Here is an 18,744-nt window from a genome sequence, read left to right on the forward strand (position 1 = left end):
TTATTATTGGGGTGGGGGTGGAGGGACGCATTTTCTTAGGGACCAAAGCAGCTCAAAAGGGGAACCGACAGACCCAAGCGTCTTTAGAAAGAGCGTCAACCAAAAGCATAAACACAACCTGACTTCAAGGGTCACTTCCGGCTGCCTGCGCAGACTCTCCCCATGACAAACCACTGCGCAAGCGCGAGAGTCGGCCCCTCCGGAGGGTAGGAGAGGCGTTGCTAGGGCAACCGCTCGAGGCCTAAGGAAGCCTCGCGAGGCTGGTAGGAGGTGGGAGGCAATTCCGGACGTGACTCTGGTCCCCAGTGAGGGCAAGTTGACGTTTCCGCCTCCGCGGCCTCTGAGATTCCCTCGCCTCCAGCTCCCGGGCCCGAGATTACGTCTTTCCAGAGGGTCCCTGTTACTTCCCATCTCCTCTGAATCCCCTTCCACCGACCCCTCCCCAGCGCCCCCGGTTCCCTTCAGCCTTTCGGGCCCGACCTAGTTCCTTTCCGCCCCCTCGGCCTCCCACTCCCCGAAGCTCCACGCCCCCGGGCCTCTCGCTTTTGCCTCCTTTCAAACCCGGATCCTTCCCTCTTCTACCCTCCGAGACGTCAGCTTGGGGGATCGAGGCCCCACCGCGGCTCACACCTAACCCTCCGACCTCCCCCTTCCATCACCTTCAAGCTCCACCGCTCCCTCCGCCAAATTCCTAGCACCAAAGAGGCCTGGTTGTAGTCACCCCAAGGTCTCACCCCCACACACTTTATCATCCTCAAGCCCCAGAACGCCCCTTCTGGTCCCTCCAAATCCCCAGCCTCTTACATCCTCTAAACCTGGTTCTCCTCCCCCTCCCCCCCGTGCCCTTTCTCGGCCCAGGATGGGGGACAACACCAGCCCCATCAGTGTGATCCTGGTCAGTTCAGGGAGCAGGGGCAATAAGTTACTGTTCAGGTACCCATTTCAGAGAAACCAGGAACACCCTGCATCCCAGACAAGTAAGTGAGCCAGTGTTGGCAGTATGGTATGGGACTCCTGGGGATGAGAAGCTGGCTCTTTAAGGTTGGAGGGAAGAGTGGTGATAGTGCCTGAAGTCTGACTGTTGGGCTTCTCTGCCCTTCTCATCCTTTCCCTTGAGCGCTGAAAAATCTCAGTGGTTTGTGTAGAAACTGAAAAGTGAGCTCATTTGGGGTGAAAACAAGAATATCTGGCGTTTCTGAGACTCCACCAAGGTGCAGGGGATACAAAAATAAAAAATGACAATCCCCCAAGATTCTAGAAAATTTATGTCATTATGACCTTGGAATCATATTTTTCCTCCAAGTGAAGCTCATGTCTCTCTACCTCTTTTTTTTTTTAAAGGTTACAGATAATGCTTTTCAGCCTGAACCATAAAGCAATGAAAATATTTTAAACAAGTTGCTTTTCTTTGTTGAAAAACTTTCTAACAAACATTTATTGGTCTTAAAAAAACTTTTATTGATGATTCTTTTTTAAAAATATTTTTGTTTTTCTTCATATTCAACAATGAGAGGCAGTTTGTTTAAGGATCACAGATCATAGAGCCTGATATTCCAAATGATAGCAAATACTTCATGAGCTTCCTTTCTAAATGAATTTCATACTTATTTCTGAGAAGACTGTTCATGAGTGGTTCTTAATCATGTATTGAAAAGTTTTGAGAATGAAAAGTTTCTAAATTGGTTGAAGTATAAAAACTACATTTCAATAACAGTGATATAGTGGAAAGAACACTGGCTGTGGAGTCAGCCTGCATCTAAATCATAACTCTGACACAATGTATGTGACTTTGGGCAGATCCCTTAACCACCCAGTGCCTCACTTTCCGGAGGTCTAAAACTAGACAGTCTAGAGCGATGGCATCAAACTCAAGTAGAAAAAGGGGCCACTAAATTGTATATAAGGATCCCTAGAAAATCACATTGACATTATGTTCTATTGTATTTTTGTTTTATTAAATATTTTCCAATTACATTTTAATCAGTTAGGGCCACGCTCAGGAGTTGGCAGGTGGCAGGTCAGGTGTTTGACACCTCTGATCTAGAGACTAGATGGTCTCTGAGGTCTGTTCCAAATCTGAAATGCCATGTGTCCATATTTCTTGTGGTTTTTTTTCTTTGTTCTGTTGTTTCAGTCATGTCCAACTCTCTGTGACTCCATTTGGGGTTTTCTTGGCAGAGAGGCTTGAGCAGTTTGCCATTTTCTTCTCCAACTCATTTTACAGATGAGGAAACTGAGGCACATAGGGTTAAGTGACTTGCCCAGAGTCACATAGCTAGTAAGTATCTGAGTCCAAATTTGAACTCAAGAAGATAAGTATTTCTGACTCCGGGCCTGGCACTCTATCCTCTGCACTGCCTAGCTTGCCCCCATTTCTCGTGTAAGAAACCCAGTTTTTGGAAAAGTCTCAATAGTTAGTTGAATTTTATCTTTTTACTTTGGAATTTTAGAACTCTCTTCAATGAATGTTTTAAAAATTAATATGCTACTATGAAATTGTCAAAATTTTCATAATCAACTATACTTTCCACTATGGGAAAACATTTTATTCTTACCTATTCAATGTGCCATTTCTTCCTGGAGCTATTCCTGTGCTCTGATACTTATGTGGATTTGTAATCTCATTGATACGGATGCTCCATAGCAGATCCTAATCCATTCCAGGCTGCTTATTCTATGAAGTTCTTAGCCATGTCTTCTCATAAATCTACCATAGGGGATTCACCCAATGTGCTGTACACCTTCCTCTAGTTCTGGCCATTAGTTCTTAGGATCAGAGATTTAGAGTTGAAAGAGATCCAGTGCCATCTAATTCAGACCCATCATTTTACGGATGAAGCTGAATCCAGGAGAGGGAAAGTGACTTGGTCAAAGTCACATGGGTTGGAAACCAGGATTTGAACACATCTTTGTTCTTCCATACTCCTTGCCCTTGGGATATGTGAGTTGTGGGATGGCATCAAGGTCCAAGCACTGCATCCAGGAGCTCCTGAGTTTGTTTTATGGCTTACTTAACTGTATCAGTTTAGCCACATGTTAAAAACAATTTTTATTTGAATCTTTTATTTTTACATCACCTTTTCCACGTATTTCTCTCCTCTCCCATATACTCCTACCCAGATAACCATCTCATAGAACAAAGAATAATTTTTTTTTTTAAAAAGTAGTTTAGCAGCACATCAACTAAGTGCAGTGTTCCACACCCATTGTTTCTCTCTTCTGTGAAGAGAAGCTTCCCCACTTTTGTCAGTAACATGAAAATAGGTTGCTCTAACTACTAACCAATCCCAGCCAGAGGGGTACAGGAGATAATAATAGAACTCTTGAGATCTCTGGTTTGAATATAGGTTACAAGCTGGTCCAGTAGAGCAGTCCTTATCCATTTATTTATATTTGACTTTTAGTGCTCTATCTAAAAGTGCCATAGAGCATTCTGGGAGTGCAGAACATCATAGAATCAGGGATTACCGCATTTCTCACTCACTAGGTAGTGGTAGTAATAACTAACAGCTTGGATACACAGAGTGAAGAAACCCTCTTATTTTCTCCTCTCACTATCACCACAGTGCCCAGATAAACAGTGACCTATTTGTGTACCGGCTGTTCTGCACAGTTTTAAAACTTTAGCAGTATATGTTATAAATATAGTAGAAATAATTTTTAATTGCATGGAAAGGCATATTGAATTGTTAAAATTACAATTGATAATGTCTGGAATTCTGCTTGCATAGGATATAGTTTGCCTTCTTGTCTATGGTAGCCATTTTTTGTTTGTCCTAGAATTATAAATAATTACATATACAGTTGTCACTGAGTTCCCTTACACGCTGAATGCTATTTATTGACAGTTTCTGTTATGCCTAAATCCAAGTTTAAAATTGCACATAGGTGCTGAAGACCCTCTATCAGTAGTTGCCAACCTCTGATGTTGTATACCCCTGGGAAATTCCAGTGTTATTGCAAAATATCTGCAAAGCTATATGTCCACAAAGCTTTGTCATTTTAATCTGTTTTTAATGCTGACAAAATATCCTGAATGAATCAGTATAATAAATAAATATATTGTCTATAGACTGAATAAAGAACATATTTTGTACATTGTTTTATTTTTTAAATGTAGTTGCCATTGTAATTAATAAAATACAAATTCACTTAAAAACATTAATGAATTTATAGTGGCTTTTTCTATTACTATGTATTTTCTCAGTCAACGTATACTAATAATGCAAATATCATGTACAGATTTATAGCATTTTTTTTACATTAAAGGGGGTTCTTATACTAAAAATGGTAAGAACCACTCCCTTAAATTTTGTACGTGCTTTAAAACATTATTCACATTTTAAAGATGAGGAAATTGAGGCTCCAAGATTTCAATCTTGAAATTTGCTTGTAGTGACAGCTATAAAGTGTCGGAGGTAGGACTTGAACCTAGGTCTTTCCACTGCATCTCATTGCTTCCCAATAAACTGTTTTCAACAAACTTGCCATAGTGATGAAAATTGCCCAACCGGTATTCTTGATGTCTTAAAAAAAAGTTTAATTGATGCCTTCTGTTTTTTACATTGCAGTCATTCTGGAAATGCCCTCTCCTTTCAATTAAACCCTGTCTTTTAGCAAATAAAACCAGTCAAGCAAAAACATCTATGCAGTTACACTGTTTGAAAATGTATGACTTTCTGTACTGGTAGTTCCCTTCTCCACAGTGAAGAGAGAGAAGTATGCTTCGGCATTTGGCTATCTTTTCAGAAAACTGATATAGCCTATCAGTTTTTTTTATTATGTAGAGACATTGTGGTATATTGGATAGAGTGCTGGATTCTGAGTCAAAAAGACCTGGGCTTAATTCCCGCCTCAGTTGTTTACTACTTTTGTACAACTGTGAGCAGATTAATTTCTCTGAGCCTCAGTTTCCTCATCTATAAAATGGGAATAATAATACTAATAGTATCTGCTGATCTTGTAAGGATTAAATAAGAATGTGGGTAAAGTGCTCTGCAAATCTTAAAACGCCATGTAAATGTCAGTTTTCATTATGTAGTCAATTCTAAATATACTAAGTTTAATTATATAGCTTATGTATTATATACATAGTCTAGAAATGGGAAGCCTTTTTATCCGTTGAAGAATAGTGACCAACTGAAAAGTTAAAGGTACTATAGAAATAAAAAATACTTTAGATTGTTTTTTATTTTTTAAGAGAGAAAAGTTAAAATCATCTGATTTTTAAACTAACAGGGAACATAAATGCATCAAATATTTTAAAACATACTTTAATTCTATATTATAATTAGTTAATGAAGAGGGAGGTAATATTGAGGGGATGATGAGGTAAGGGCCCTTTCTGAGATAAATTTATTAGTAGACTATTCTTGTCACAATCAACAAGTATATCTGTTGTTGTTCAATCTTTTTTCAGTTGTGACAGACTCTTTTATGATCCCATTTGGGGTTTTCTTGGCAGCGATATTAGATTGGTTTGCCATTTCCTTCTCCCGGTCATTTTACAGATGAGGAAACTGAGGCAAACAGGGTTAAGTGACTTGCCCAGGCTCATACATCTAGTAAGTGTCTGAGGCTGGATTTGAACGCAGGTCTTTTTGACTCCAGGCCCTGCACTCTATCCACTGCACCTCCATCTACTGATATACAAAGCACTACTTTATATGGTATGGGAGATTTTAAAAAAATAAGGATGTGGCCCCTGCCCTCAAGGAGCTTTCAGTGTAGTTGGGGGGGTCATCATACTAATTATGCAACATCAATGTTGTACATATAATATATACGTTGTTGTATAGTATACAGTTAAGTGCTAAATTGCATAGTACAGACTTTAAAGTTCTGTAAGGATTCTGAGTAGAGGGAGACCATTGTGGGCTGAAGGAGTTAGGGAAGAACAGGTAGAACATCTCAGAATTCAACCATACTTTTGTCTATAGATCTCTGGTGTCTCTTTCCCTCTTTCACTATTTACAGTTCTCAAATTCATTGCTTTTTTAAACACTTTTGCCTGTGTCTGGGAGGTGGAAATGAAAAGCAGCTGCCAAGAACATTGATCAGCAGTTTGTTAATATAATAGTTCCCACATTTTTCTAGTGCTTTATAGTTTGCAAAGTAATTTTCTCACAACAAGTTTATGAGATAGATAGGTCAAGGATTATTATTTCCATTTTATAGTCGAAGAAACTGAGGCCCAAAGAGATTATGATTTGCCAATAAGTTGTGGAACCAGGAATAGAATCTTTTTACTCCATATCTGGTGTTTTCCTCACTACATCTCACTGGGGGGAAAGGTGGAAACCTATGATTAAAATAGAAGTTTGGGGATTATTTGTGGAGTTTGTTTGTGCTAGCCTTGTCTCCTAACTTATCATATTTAATGTAATATATTTTGTTTCCTTTTGCTATAGATAAGCCACGTAGCCGATATGCTGTTAACAACACAGGAGACAATACAGATGACCAAGATGGGGACTCCAGGTAAGGGAACCTTTCTACCTTTTCAGAAAAGGTAGAGGATAAAAGAAAAAATTAGGTGTCAGAAAGGTACACAGCTCCCATCCTGTCCCATCCTGATTCTCCTTTAAGTGCCCACTGTATTTAAGGCCCTATGCTGGGTACTGAGGATATAAAGAAAAAAACAAAACATCTCCATCAAGGAGCTTACATTCCATTGGGGGATGCGACATGTACAGAAATCAGTGTACACAAAATAATTGAAAGAAGATAAGAACATTAACAATGAGGAGGCATAAGGGAAGTCTTCTGAGAGGAGGCGGAACTTGGAAGAAAACAAGAATTTTGAGACATATTGCACTGAGGTGGGAAGTAGAGGATTGACTTTTGAGAATAGCTCGTTGTCCCTTTTGCCTGTAATGTAGTTTATGAAGGGGCATAATTTGAAATAAGGTTTGAAAAGTTGGTTGGAACCAGGTTATGGATTGTCTTAGCTTCCCAGCTGATGAGTTTATATATAGAGGCAGTTGGGAACCACTGACAGATTTTGAGCAAGAGAGCAACATGGATAGGCCTGTGCCTTAGGGAGATTATTTTAGAAGCTGTGTCAGAGGTGGTTGGAAAGGGGAGAGCAGGCATAACAGATAGAAGCTGTTTGGGTGAAAGGTGATGAGGACTTGATGTAGAGTGCTGGCCTTATGTATGGAGAGGGTCAGACAGGTGTGAGAGAGGTAGCATATGTAGTCACCATGATATGTTAACTGGATAAGAGGTAAAGGAGAGGGGACAGGAAATTGTGTCTGCAAAGTTGTGAATCTGGTTGCCTGGCAAAGTCATGGTACCCTCACTGGAAAGAGGGAAGCTTAGAGAAGGGTGAATTTAATGTAGAAATTGATCAGTTCCTGTTTGGATCTCATAAGATGATTGGAGATTTGGGACTGGTGTTCTTTGAACTGTGACTGGTTGACTTTTGGCAATTCTTCTAACTGCTTAATAGGACTATTTGTAAACCCAAGTTGTCACCTCTCTACTTATGAGTTCTCTGCTTGTCTTCTTTGATGCTTTATTGTGATGGGGTGCTTACCTTGGGCTGTTAAAGCCTTTGCCAAAGGAGTGTAGGCTCTGGAAGGACTTAGCAAATTGAAAAGGCTTCAAGTATGAACTTGGCCATACACTGTTGTCCAATTAATGTGCTAGGTGCTGGCAGATACAAAGAGAAAAATGAAACAGTCCCTGCCTTAATGGAGCTAACCAACCTAGTGATGGGAAGGTTCTTTACTGAGAGGCAAGCCATTAGGTGATAATTTTTTTTAACTATAGCAGTTCATGGGACCATCATGTGTTATCTGCTTCAGTGAGAGCTAATGAGACAGTGTCCATGTAGTAGCTAACTGACACTTTATACAGTGTTTTCAGATGTCTGAATTCATTTGTTCTTTAAGCAAATGTTTTTTAAGTCCTGTGCTAGACATAGGGTGAGATACAAAGTTTGGATAAGAAACTGTCTCTGTACTAATAGAACTTATATCTAGTAGGGAGAATAGACATAAATGTGACTATCATATATTATTGTATGTTATAGTTAAATACAAGGTATAGTAAGTTGCAAAACAAAGTGCTATGGGAGGGTCCAAGGGGAAATGTTGTTATACCTTAGAATATACCTTCTTGAGATAAAGGTGTGTGTTTAGCATTTGTATTTGTATCCCCAGTGCAGAGCATAATGCCTTGCACATAGTAAGGCACTTAATAAATATTTGTTAAATTCAGTTGCCTTATTTACAAGAGTATGTGACAGATGAGATATCTTCACACGTTTGTCAATCCGTGTGCAAGAGATGCAGGACTCTGGCAGCTCTTTAACTTAAGAGCTCTGGGAGTGCCATCTATTTTATTTCTCAAAGAAATATTAAAAACTAGAAAATTCTTCCAAATTTCCATAGCCAAATTAAACCAGGGAATGATAAAGTCTGCCATCAAGGTTAGCTCTATTCCATTTAGTATAGGTTTGAATTGTGAAGTTCTTTCTAGGAAACAATCTAAGCCAAAAATAGATGCCTTCTAGCACTTAGAAGCTGTGATCTCCTTTGGAAAGAATTATAAACTTTTGAGACAATGTGGGAGCCCTCAGTATTCTGTATCTTAACCTAATTTCTGTCTTTTTCAAAATGATGCTGTTTCTCATTCAGGTGGCCATAAATATCATGGAGAGGCAACATGGTATAGTGGTTAAAGCTTTGGAATCAGAATACCTGAATTCCAGTCTTGCCTTGGATACAGACCTGTGACTCAACTTCTTAGTGCCCCAGGCAGCTTGCTAAGACAGAGTTACTGGTTCTTTGGCTTCATCTGTTGATGGAATTTCCACACAGGAGCTCCCCACACTGATGAAACCCCTCCTTCAAAAGAAACAAGTTTAATGGGAAGCAGAAACAGGACAAGGGGCTCGGGCCTGATATCTTGGGGGTCTTGGGTCACTTATATCTCTAACCAAGCTTTTCCAATTCTGAAAGGAATAGGGTTTTTCTCTAATTTTACAGTGCCATGTCAACCAAATTGATTTACAGTTTTCGAGATAATTTTCATTACTTTTCCCTGTCAAAACACTTTCTGAATGTATTATGGGCATCAGCAGTGAATAGTAAATATTTCTAAGGAAGTGCCTGGTAGTTTAGAAGACAGGGCCATCTGGAGGAACTCTGCAACAACATGCCTGAAAGTTTGGACAGTTTTTCTAGTGAGTGGCCCTGTTAGAAATATTTGAGCTTAGTGTATTGAAATTGTCAGCCTGCGTGGTGGTTTTGTTGGCTTTTAAGTATTAAATAGCACTCTCTGAAAACTTAATGGTAGGTTTAATGCAAAGAATGATAGGTTTAATGCAAAAAATTGATCAGTTTCTGTTCAGACCCATTCCATTTTAGACACTTTGAATTTAGAGTCAAGATTTCTGTTGTTAACTACCTTTGTGATCTTGGGCAAATTACTTAAACTCTCTGGACCTCAGTTTCGTCATCTGTATTTAAAAAAAAAAGGAGGTAGGATTAGACTAGATGATCTCTAAGGTCCTTTCCAGCTCTAACTCCATGATCTTGTGATGTGATAAACCACTTGTAGTTGTGTCAGAAATCTAGGTTCTAATCCTACCCCTGTCCCTGATTTTCCTGTCTGATCTTAGGGATCAGGATTCCTCTCTCACACTAGATGTTTTCTTTGAACACTATGTATGGACTTAGTGATTCCAGTGTTTTATGTCACACCCTTTCACCCTTGAATGGAGATAATTTTTGACACTGTGAGGCCTGATGAGATAAAGCATGAGTGCCTCTGAAATTAGAGATCCTTAGACTGTACATTTCTCTTCCATGGTGTGCATGGCTGTTTATCTTCAAGTCCATTGTTGTTGTGGTTTTCCCTGTTAAAAGATCTATGTAAAACAGCAAGACTGAACCAAAACAATCTTATTTGTTATAACATGATAGTGTGTAATGGTAATAATATAACTTTCACTTTGATTTTAGTTTTCTACAGCAGCTGTCCAAAATCAGCAAAAGTGTTGGAAGCTTTCAAACATGTTTTTTTCTTTTTTTTCTACTGGCTAAGTTGAATATGAGCTGGAAGGGGGAGACTACATATCCCTAGGGACAAACCATTGTCCCTAAACGTCAATAAAGCTATACTATCCCAAACTCTTACCCTATTTGTTTGTTTAGTTTGGGGATTGCCCAATTGACCCATTCATTGAACACACATTTATTGTATACCCACTGTGTCCTGGGCACTGCTGTGGAGTTTTGCAGATCCTTTATGTCTCCTGTGGACTCCTCATTATTTGAGGCAGTGTTCTCCCATGGGAAGCAGCTTTGTGATGTGGAGAACATTGTAGTTGGAGTAAGAAGGTCTCGGTTCAGAGAATTATATCATCTTTCTAGAATGTTGCAAATTGACACCAGTTCTACAACTCCTAGTCTTAGAAGGTTTCTTATGTGACTTGGTCAGGGCCACGCATTTAGCAGGTTTTCCTGTAGTGGCAGAAGGTGTTTCCTCTACTTTTTGTGGTTCAGTCTTGCTATTTCATATAGATCCTGTAATAAGGAGTTTCCTAGACCAATGGACTCACAGGTCTGGACCGACAGCCCTCCCATACTCCAGAAAAATTCTAGAATGTTAGAGATAGATGAAGTCTTAGATTTTATCTAATTGAACATTTTGCAGATACAGAAACTGAAGCCAGAGTGGTGGAGTAACTTGCTTGAGGTCATACCAGATGTTAGTACCAGAGTCAAGATTTGAACCCAGTTCTTGATTTTTCAGGCTGGTGCTCTTTCTTCTATGGCATGCACCCCTTATGTTTCATCTCTTTTAGTCTCAGGTTCTTTATCTGTAAAATGGGGATAATGTCCTCTATGTCACAGGATTATCATGAGCCTCAAATGAGATCGTGTATGTAAAGGTTTTTGGGTTATATAATTGCCGACTACTGTTATTATTGTTATTATTTGTAAGTTCTTCCTCATTGACAGATTCAGAATATAAAAATGCAGAGATACATAATCCTGGGAATTTTGTTAGGCATGTTTTCTGTTGCTATATTTTTTTTTAAGCAGCTGAGGTTTTAGAGTATCTTCTTCTTACATAGCTTTAGAAAGATATCAAGTAGACTACAAATGTGTTATAGGTAGTGACGGGCTTCAATGAGAGAGGCTGATATTGATACCTATTGTGTGTAGTTTCTACATTTAAATGAAGAAATCGATCTCTTTGAAGAATTGGGACTAATTCTAATGTATTATCACCCTGCCTCCCAAATATGAAAACTGAAATTTTTGGTGGGTAGTTGGGTGGAAATATAATTATAGAATTCTCAAAGGAAAACATACTTGTAAGCTTTGTTGTTGAATGTGGGTAAACCTATTTTTATATGTATACAATAGTTTCTTCCTTCATCAACTGTTTATCTTTGTTTTATAGCAGTTAACCCCTAACAATTTTGTACATCTTCTAGTTTTTAATACTGTCTTTTAAAAAAAGTCAAGACAATCTCATGTTACTTTTCATGGTTTATTCTTCTATTATATTTTTGTTTGGTTTTGATAGTCATATTCCCATTTCAGCGAGCAATGTCCTCTAACCGATGAACAATTGGTTGCAGGGTAAGACCAAAGCATTCTATACTGTCTTTTTGCCTCAACTCATGCTTCCTTTTCTCTTTATAATTGTACTTAATTTCTGATTTTCACATGATGTTGATCAATGAACTAACGAAACAACAACAGCAGCCATCACTCTGATGCTTAGTGCTCAGATCTCCCCAAAGGAGTTAGGAGGTCCTGCTAACATTTCTCTGCTTTTCTCCAACCCAGACTCTTTTTCTCTTCTGAGCCTTGAGGTGTTTAGCTAGTGTGCATTTCCAAGAGAGCCCTAGTGGATACCAAGGAAGATTTTCTGGATGGGGCTTAGCTTTAACCACATTCAAACCCTTAACCAATTCTTTCTGACAAATTTGGATGAATATGGGCATCAGGTTTTATTGTCAGTATAATTATGTTATGGAGGAGGATCAGAGATTGTTTCTCTATACATATTCCCAGAAGAGGACATTTCACTAGTTAGTTTCTCTCCTGGTTTCTTCAGGCATATTTTATTTTATTTTATTTTTAAAATTTTTTTATTAATTTATTTTGATTTATCAAAAATCACTTTCATATGCTTTTGAGTTTAAAATTTTTCTCCCCCTCCCTCCCCACCACCCTCCCCAAGACGGCACACAATCTGATATAGGCTATACATTTACATTCATATTAAACATATTTTCACATTAGTGATGTTGTAAGTAGAAATTAAAACCAGTAGGAGGAACCATCAGAAAGAGGAAACAAAACTCAACAGAAGAGAAAAAAATAACAATTCCATAGTTCTTTCTTTGGGTGTGGATAGCATTTTCCATTACAAGGCCTCTGGAGATGTCTTAGATCCTTGTATTGCCAGGAAGGGTTAAGTTTCTCAATATTAGTCATCGCACAACGTGGCTGTTACTATGTACAACGTTCTCTTGGTTCTACTCCACTCAGCATCAGACCCTTCAGGCATATTTTAAAGGTACACTTTCTATCCAGGTTCTGGGAACTAAGGGGGGCTGATGCCAGTATATGTATGTTCCCTCTCTTGGCTGCTACTGGTTGTACCAGGAAGAGATAAAAACTTTCTCCTCTTAGTATTTATAAGCAATTTCTCCTCAAGTAGAAGTGGATTATGTGATTTCATAAATGATAATCTTCATATCTTTTCCCCTAGGGGTCCCTATTACTACATAGTCCTGTTTACTTTGTAGGAGCTTGAGGTGGTGGAGTTGGAAAGCTGCAGTCACCTAGTATACTGAATACAGTGGAGATGGCACTGTGTCCTGGTATACAAGGTACAGAGGTAGCACTTTTAGACTAGGACACTGCTCTTGGTGGCAGCACCTTTGTTCTTATCCAGTCCATTTTACTCTTTGGCCCCTGAGATGTCAAACCAAATCAGGATGAATTAGTAAATTAGTGGGCATGTAAGTGGCCTGGATTTTTTTCACAGGCAGGCTATTTTGTTCACCCTGTGAATGCTTTGCCCAAATTTCTAATTAATTTCACAATTCCTTGTTGTTGATGGGTTTTTTTTGCATTATTGTCCCAAATGCCAACTCTTTTCATTTAAAGAGAAGTGAAAATGGTTCCTGTAATCTTAGCACATATGTATATTATTAATTATAATCATTCGGCTGCTTTTTACTATTACCCACTTACAGGAATTTTGTCAAAATTGTTTAATAATTATTAATTTTATTTTATTTGAAGAAATATATTGTTTCCAAACAATTTAAAAGGCAGAATGTACTATTGAACCAAAACCTTTTCGGTATATCTGAATGTTTATCTGACTTCGTGATTTTTAGGGACTGACTATAGGTCCTCTTTTCTTTAAGATATGATGACAGAGTAGAGAGAATTCCCTCACAATACCAAATTCTTCAGTTCTTCTACACTGCATTTAATCTAGAGAGACTCATTTAAACCAGAGTCCCATCTAAGGCAATTGTATTTAAAATCGGGTCTTGAAAATGACTCATCTTGTATACATTAAAAAGAGAAATTCCCCCTGCTAGACCCTTTGCTTGGTGTGGCTTGACTCTTACAAGCTCAGGATCTTCTTTCACAGTTATATCTGGTTCATTTTTAATTTTTGGAAATAATGAACTAAAAACAGTTGAAGAGAAGCTGGTTTTAATTGTCCTTTTAAGGGTAGAAGGTAATAGTCTTTATGGAAAAGCTAAGAATTTGAGGTAGAGTCTTCCCCCACATTCAAGACCCCAATTCTTCTTGCAAAATTATGTCTAATTGGCACAATTTTTAAAAAAAGAGAACTTTCTGGAATGAGGTGGAGTTCATTTTATTAGCCTCTTCCTCTATCTCCCCTAGCCACCTGGTGGTAGAGAAAAGAGGTTATTCACCTACACAGGCTTAATATTTGACCAGTTTCTAGTGCCTAAACTCTACCTCTACCTTTGTTGTATATCATGAGACTGAAAGTGAGAGTACATTTAAAAGTAGACCCATTTATGGCCCTTTTTATCACATAACACCTTTCTCTAGCCCTGTGGACAAGTCATGTAACCTCTGGGCCTTAATTTCCTCATCTGTGAAATGGAGAGGATAATAATAATAGCACCTGCCTCACAGAGTTGTTAGGAGAAAAGTACTTTGTAAGTTGTAAAGCCTATGCAACTGATTGTTATTACTATTTTGCCCTGATCCAAGACAGGAACTTTTCATTAAAGTGTGGACAGTAGCATATGAGAGTCAGTCAACAAGAAATTATTAAATGCTTACTAGGTACCAGGCACTGTTATATCCTAGGTAGTAGAGATTTGCTCAAGATGGGCAAGTACCCTCAAGGCTTTCTGACTTTGGAAGGGGTTTCTTCCTCTGCAAATTCCCACTATTTTTTTTACATATCCAAAGACTCAGTATTTTCAAGCAGAAAATGTGTCTGTAGTCACTTGACTATGAAAGAAATAGATATTAGTGCTTAATTCTGTGTGTCAGATCATTCCAGTTACAGGTGAACCCAGTGGGCAATTGATTTGGTTTAGGATCTCTCAGACAACCTTAGGCCTGCCATCAGGGAGCCTAAATTTTTAGTGCTTCCAGAACCAATCTAGTCTCCTAAAGGTCCTTGAAAACTTTCTAAGCCTGTTCTTTCTTTCTTTCTTTCTTTCTTTCTTTTTTTTTTTTTTTGAGGCAGTTAGGGTTAAGTGACTTGCCCAGGGTCACACAGCTAGTAAGTGCCAAGTGTTTGGTCTGAGGCCGGATTTGAATTCAGGTCCTCCTGAATTCAGGGCCGATGCTCTATCCACTGCACCACCTAGCTGCCCTTTCTAGGCCTGTTCTGCTGCAGACCAGGACAGGTCTGACCTAAATAGAAAATGAATTTTTGAGCAGTTGTTTTGCTTGCTACATTTTTTTAGTATATTATTAATCCGTAGGGAGTTTCTTATGTTCTACTGAATATGGGTGAAAATCCATTATGTACACATTGAGAATTGTCTAGATTGTATAGAAATTTGCTTAAAATAAATGAACCATTGGCTTAGAGTTTGAGAATCCTTTTTATTGTAAAATATTTGATCTGTAGAAGCAGTCCAGACTAAATAGAACCTGTTTCCAAAACAAAAGGGAAAATCATAGTGTTAGCTATCCAGTAACTACCAAAAGATTGATTTTTCTGTCACAAAAACATTGTTTGCTTAGTGTTCAGCAAGAGGAAGTGTAAACAGAACAACTTTTTGAGACAGTTAGTGGTACAGTGGTACACTGTATTAGTTTTGGAGTCAGAAGACTCTTTCAGTTATTATCTTTGTGACCGTAGGCAAGTCACTTAACCTCTCTTGCCTCAGTTTCTTCACGTGTAAAATGAGAATATTGGATGAGTTCTGAGGTCCCTTTCAGCTCCATATCTGTAAAACTATGTACTCCCACAGTGGTTAAACATTTCATAAACAGTACTGTGTTGATCTTCAAAAAAGATCCTATGATAATTCACTTCTGATGATTCAGATGCCTGGGGCTGGCAACTGGATCTTATGAACCTGAAGTTCTTTCCAATATTGCATTTGACTTCCCCAAAACAGTATGACCTTAATATTTCAAAAGAAAAAGAAATATACTTGGCCTTAATAAAAACCCATTTCACATATTGAGATTTTCAACTTGCCCACACTACAGAGGTTTTTGCTGACAGGAATATTATTTTTTATTCTCTTTAAAAATTATGCAAAGATGCATTCCTATTTTTAAGACCTAGGTTCTTTACAGAGATCTGGGCTACAAGAGATAAAAGAATGTAGTAGACACACCCATAAGCCACCCTCATTTCTTTCAATGATATTGTGTTATCTGTACTCCTTGCACTAGGGAATTGAGGGAAAGTGAAATTTATATTAAGACAAATATTATGTACAATATTAAGAAATAAATATATACAATCCAAACATACTGTATATCTACATATGTACATATACATATATGCATGTATAATTTCCTATAAAATAATAACTCTAAAGTTAAAATGCTCTTATTAAATAAGAGGTATTTAACCATTTGTGAAGAAAAAATATAATACTTAGTAAAGTGTATTTATAGTGTTGAATAGCAAACAATTCAATTATGCTCTTCATTCATGAATGCTGAACTTTATTACTTATTTAGCTGAGTTTGTTGCAGGCAGGGAGGAAGGAAGGAGGTTTCCATTTATACTTTTAAAAAATTATGAAAATCCCACAGTGGCTCATACCTGTTTTTCATTTGCTTGAGCAAAAGGCTGCATCAGTCAACAGTTGCTTAGTACATGTATTAACATGTAGCTCTAGCAAGGCAGTGGCTACCTCCAAATATTTTTTTTTTTTTACTTTTTAAAAAAGCAAACTGCAACTTATATTTCTCTCCTGTATTTCACAGAGCATGTCATGAAATGGCAGCATGTGCCTATAATCTTTGCTTCTTGGCACCTTTCATCTTATAATTGTGGTGATTTGAAATATGTAATCTTAGGGAAGTTTTTTAAAAAGATGGATTGTTGGAAATCAATAAGGTTAACAATTGGGCAATTTAATTGGAACTCTAATAAAATAAAAACTAAATGAAGCTCCAGTTTAATATTATCTGCCTTTTCCCTTTGGAAACATTTGGGGTTATGGTACTATTAATTTCTATCGTAATTTTTTTCTATTTTACTTCTTTTTGAAGATTTTCAGATGTTATTCTAGCAACGATTTTGGCAACTAAGTCTGACATGTGTGGTCAGAAATTTGAGCTGAAGATTGATAACGTGCGCTTTGTTGGTCACCCCACACTTCTGCAGCATGCCTTGGGACAGGTATGGTCAACAGCACAAAGGATCTTTAAAGATGGGGTTTAATGTAGCTATGTCACTCTTCTAGTTATTCAGAACATTCTAAAGCTGTCTGTGTGAATGGTAATGTAAACCCTCCACTTACAGATGACAAATTTAAAGTACACAGAAGTTAGATGACTTGACAAAGAACACCCAAAAAATAGAACTGAAACTTGAATCCAGGTCCCCTGACCTTTCAAGTCCAGTGTAATTGAGAAACCACACTTAAAAAAAACCAACAACTAATTTTATTACTATATATTGTTTTTACATCAGCTTCATTTCCTGATATCTCTTCCTTCTCCCTTTCCCAGAGAGGTATCTCTTATTAGAAAAAATTAAAAAGAAAAGGAAAAAAAACCAGTTCAGCAAAATTAACCAACACTATAGGCAGGTTCACAGTGTTCCACATTCTGTGTCCCCCATCTCTGGAAAGATGGGAAGGAGATGCATTCTCATATTTCTGAGGCTCTTTGATGATAATTTCACAGCATTCCATTTTGTTTTTTTTGTTGTTCTTCCCATTTTCATTGTTGTAGTCTTTGTTTACCTATTTCTGCTCACTTTATATCAGTTTCTGTGTCTTCCCATGCTTCTGTGCATTCTTCATAGTCATCATTTCCTACATCACAGTAATATTCCATTATATTCGTGCATCATAATATGATTAACCTGTCCTCAAACGATGGGCACTTAATTTGTTTCTAATTCTTTACTACCACAAAAAATGCTGCTATAAATATTTTAGTGTATTTTGGCTCTTTCTTTTTATCATTGCTCTCCTTGGAGTGAATTCCTAGCAGTGGGAGCACCAGGTCAAAGGGACCTTTTAAGGACATTTTAGTCTCTTTATCAGCAAGATTGTGCCGGTTCATTGCTTTAATAAAGTACAATAATAATATAGTACAGTATATACAGTATAGTACAATAATACAGTAATAATAAAGTACAATAATATTACAATAGTAAAGTACATTGCTTTAATAAAATACAATAGAGTATTGGTATGCCTGTCTTTCCACAGTCCTTCCAAAATTTGGTATTCTTTTATTTTGTTACATTTTCCTGTTTGTTGATTATGAGGTAGAACATCATTTGTTTTCATTATTAAGAGACCATACTCCTATAAGCAATGAATACAGTTTAAATAAATGTTACTTATTAAGAAAAAAATAACCCAACCTGCAAATTAAAAATCAGAACCCAATGTTCTAGAAATTAAAAATAAACCACATTTATTTTTGGCATAGAAAATTAGTATAGTTGTACACAGTCACACAGTTCATTGTTAATTCATTTCAACAGATATTTTTTATTTTTTTATTTAGTTTTCAACATTTACTTTTGTAAGATTTTGAGTTCCAAACTTTTTCCCCTCCCTCTCCTTCCCCCTTCCCAAGATGGCATGCAATCTGATATAGACTATACCTATTAAATATTAAACATATTTCCACATTAGTCATGTTGTGAAAGAAGAATCAGAACGAAAAGGAAAAACCATGAGAAAAAGAAAACAAAAAAAGAGAGAGACAGAGAAAATAGTATGCTTCAATCTGCATTCAGATTCCATAGTTCTTTCTCTGCATGTAGATAGCATTTTCCATCATGAGTCTTTTGGGATTGTCTTAGATCATTGTATTGCTGAGAAGAACTAAGTCTATCAAAGTTGGTCATTGCATAATGTTGCTGTTACTATATACAGTGTTCTTCTGGTTCTGCTCACTTCACTCAGCATCAGTTCATGTAATTTTTTCCAGGTTTTTCTGAAATCTGCCTGCTCATCATTTCTTATAGCACAATAGTATTCCATTACTTTCATATACCACAACTTGTTCAGCCATTCCCCAATTGATGGGCATCCCC

The 18,744-nt window shown here is 37.5% G+C and overlaps 1 protein-coding gene across 2 annotated transcripts in view; it reads left to right on the forward strand.

The window, feature by feature from the left end:
* Positions 1-311: 311 nt before the first annotated feature.
* The window catches only part of LOC114043711 (GATOR complex protein NPRL3), an 80,700-nt gene continuing 62,267 nt past the window's right edge, over positions 312-18,744 (forward strand). Inside the window, exons 1-4 of one of the 2 annotated variants that reach the window (XM_027862815.1) lie at positions 312-977; positions 6,411-6,480; positions 11,568-11,606; positions 16,734-16,863. In XM_027862815.1, coding sequence (XP_027718616.1) covers positions 860-977; positions 6,411-6,480; positions 11,568-11,606; positions 16,734-16,863 — 357 coding nt within the window. In that variant the 5' untranslated portion in view covers positions 312-859. The remainder of the gene's footprint in view (positions 978-6,410; positions 6,481-11,567; positions 11,607-16,733; positions 16,864-18,744) is intronic. The other variant, XM_027862816.1, reaches the window with a different exon arrangement.

Source organism: Vombatus ursinus, unplaced genomic scaffold, assembly GCF_900497805.2.
Source record: "Vombatus ursinus unplaced genomic scaffold, bare-nosed wombat genome assembly UNPS02014770.1, whole genome shotgun sequence".
NCBI classification, from domain to species: Eukaryota; Metazoa; Chordata; class Mammalia; order Diprotodontia; family Vombatidae; genus Vombatus; species Vombatus ursinus.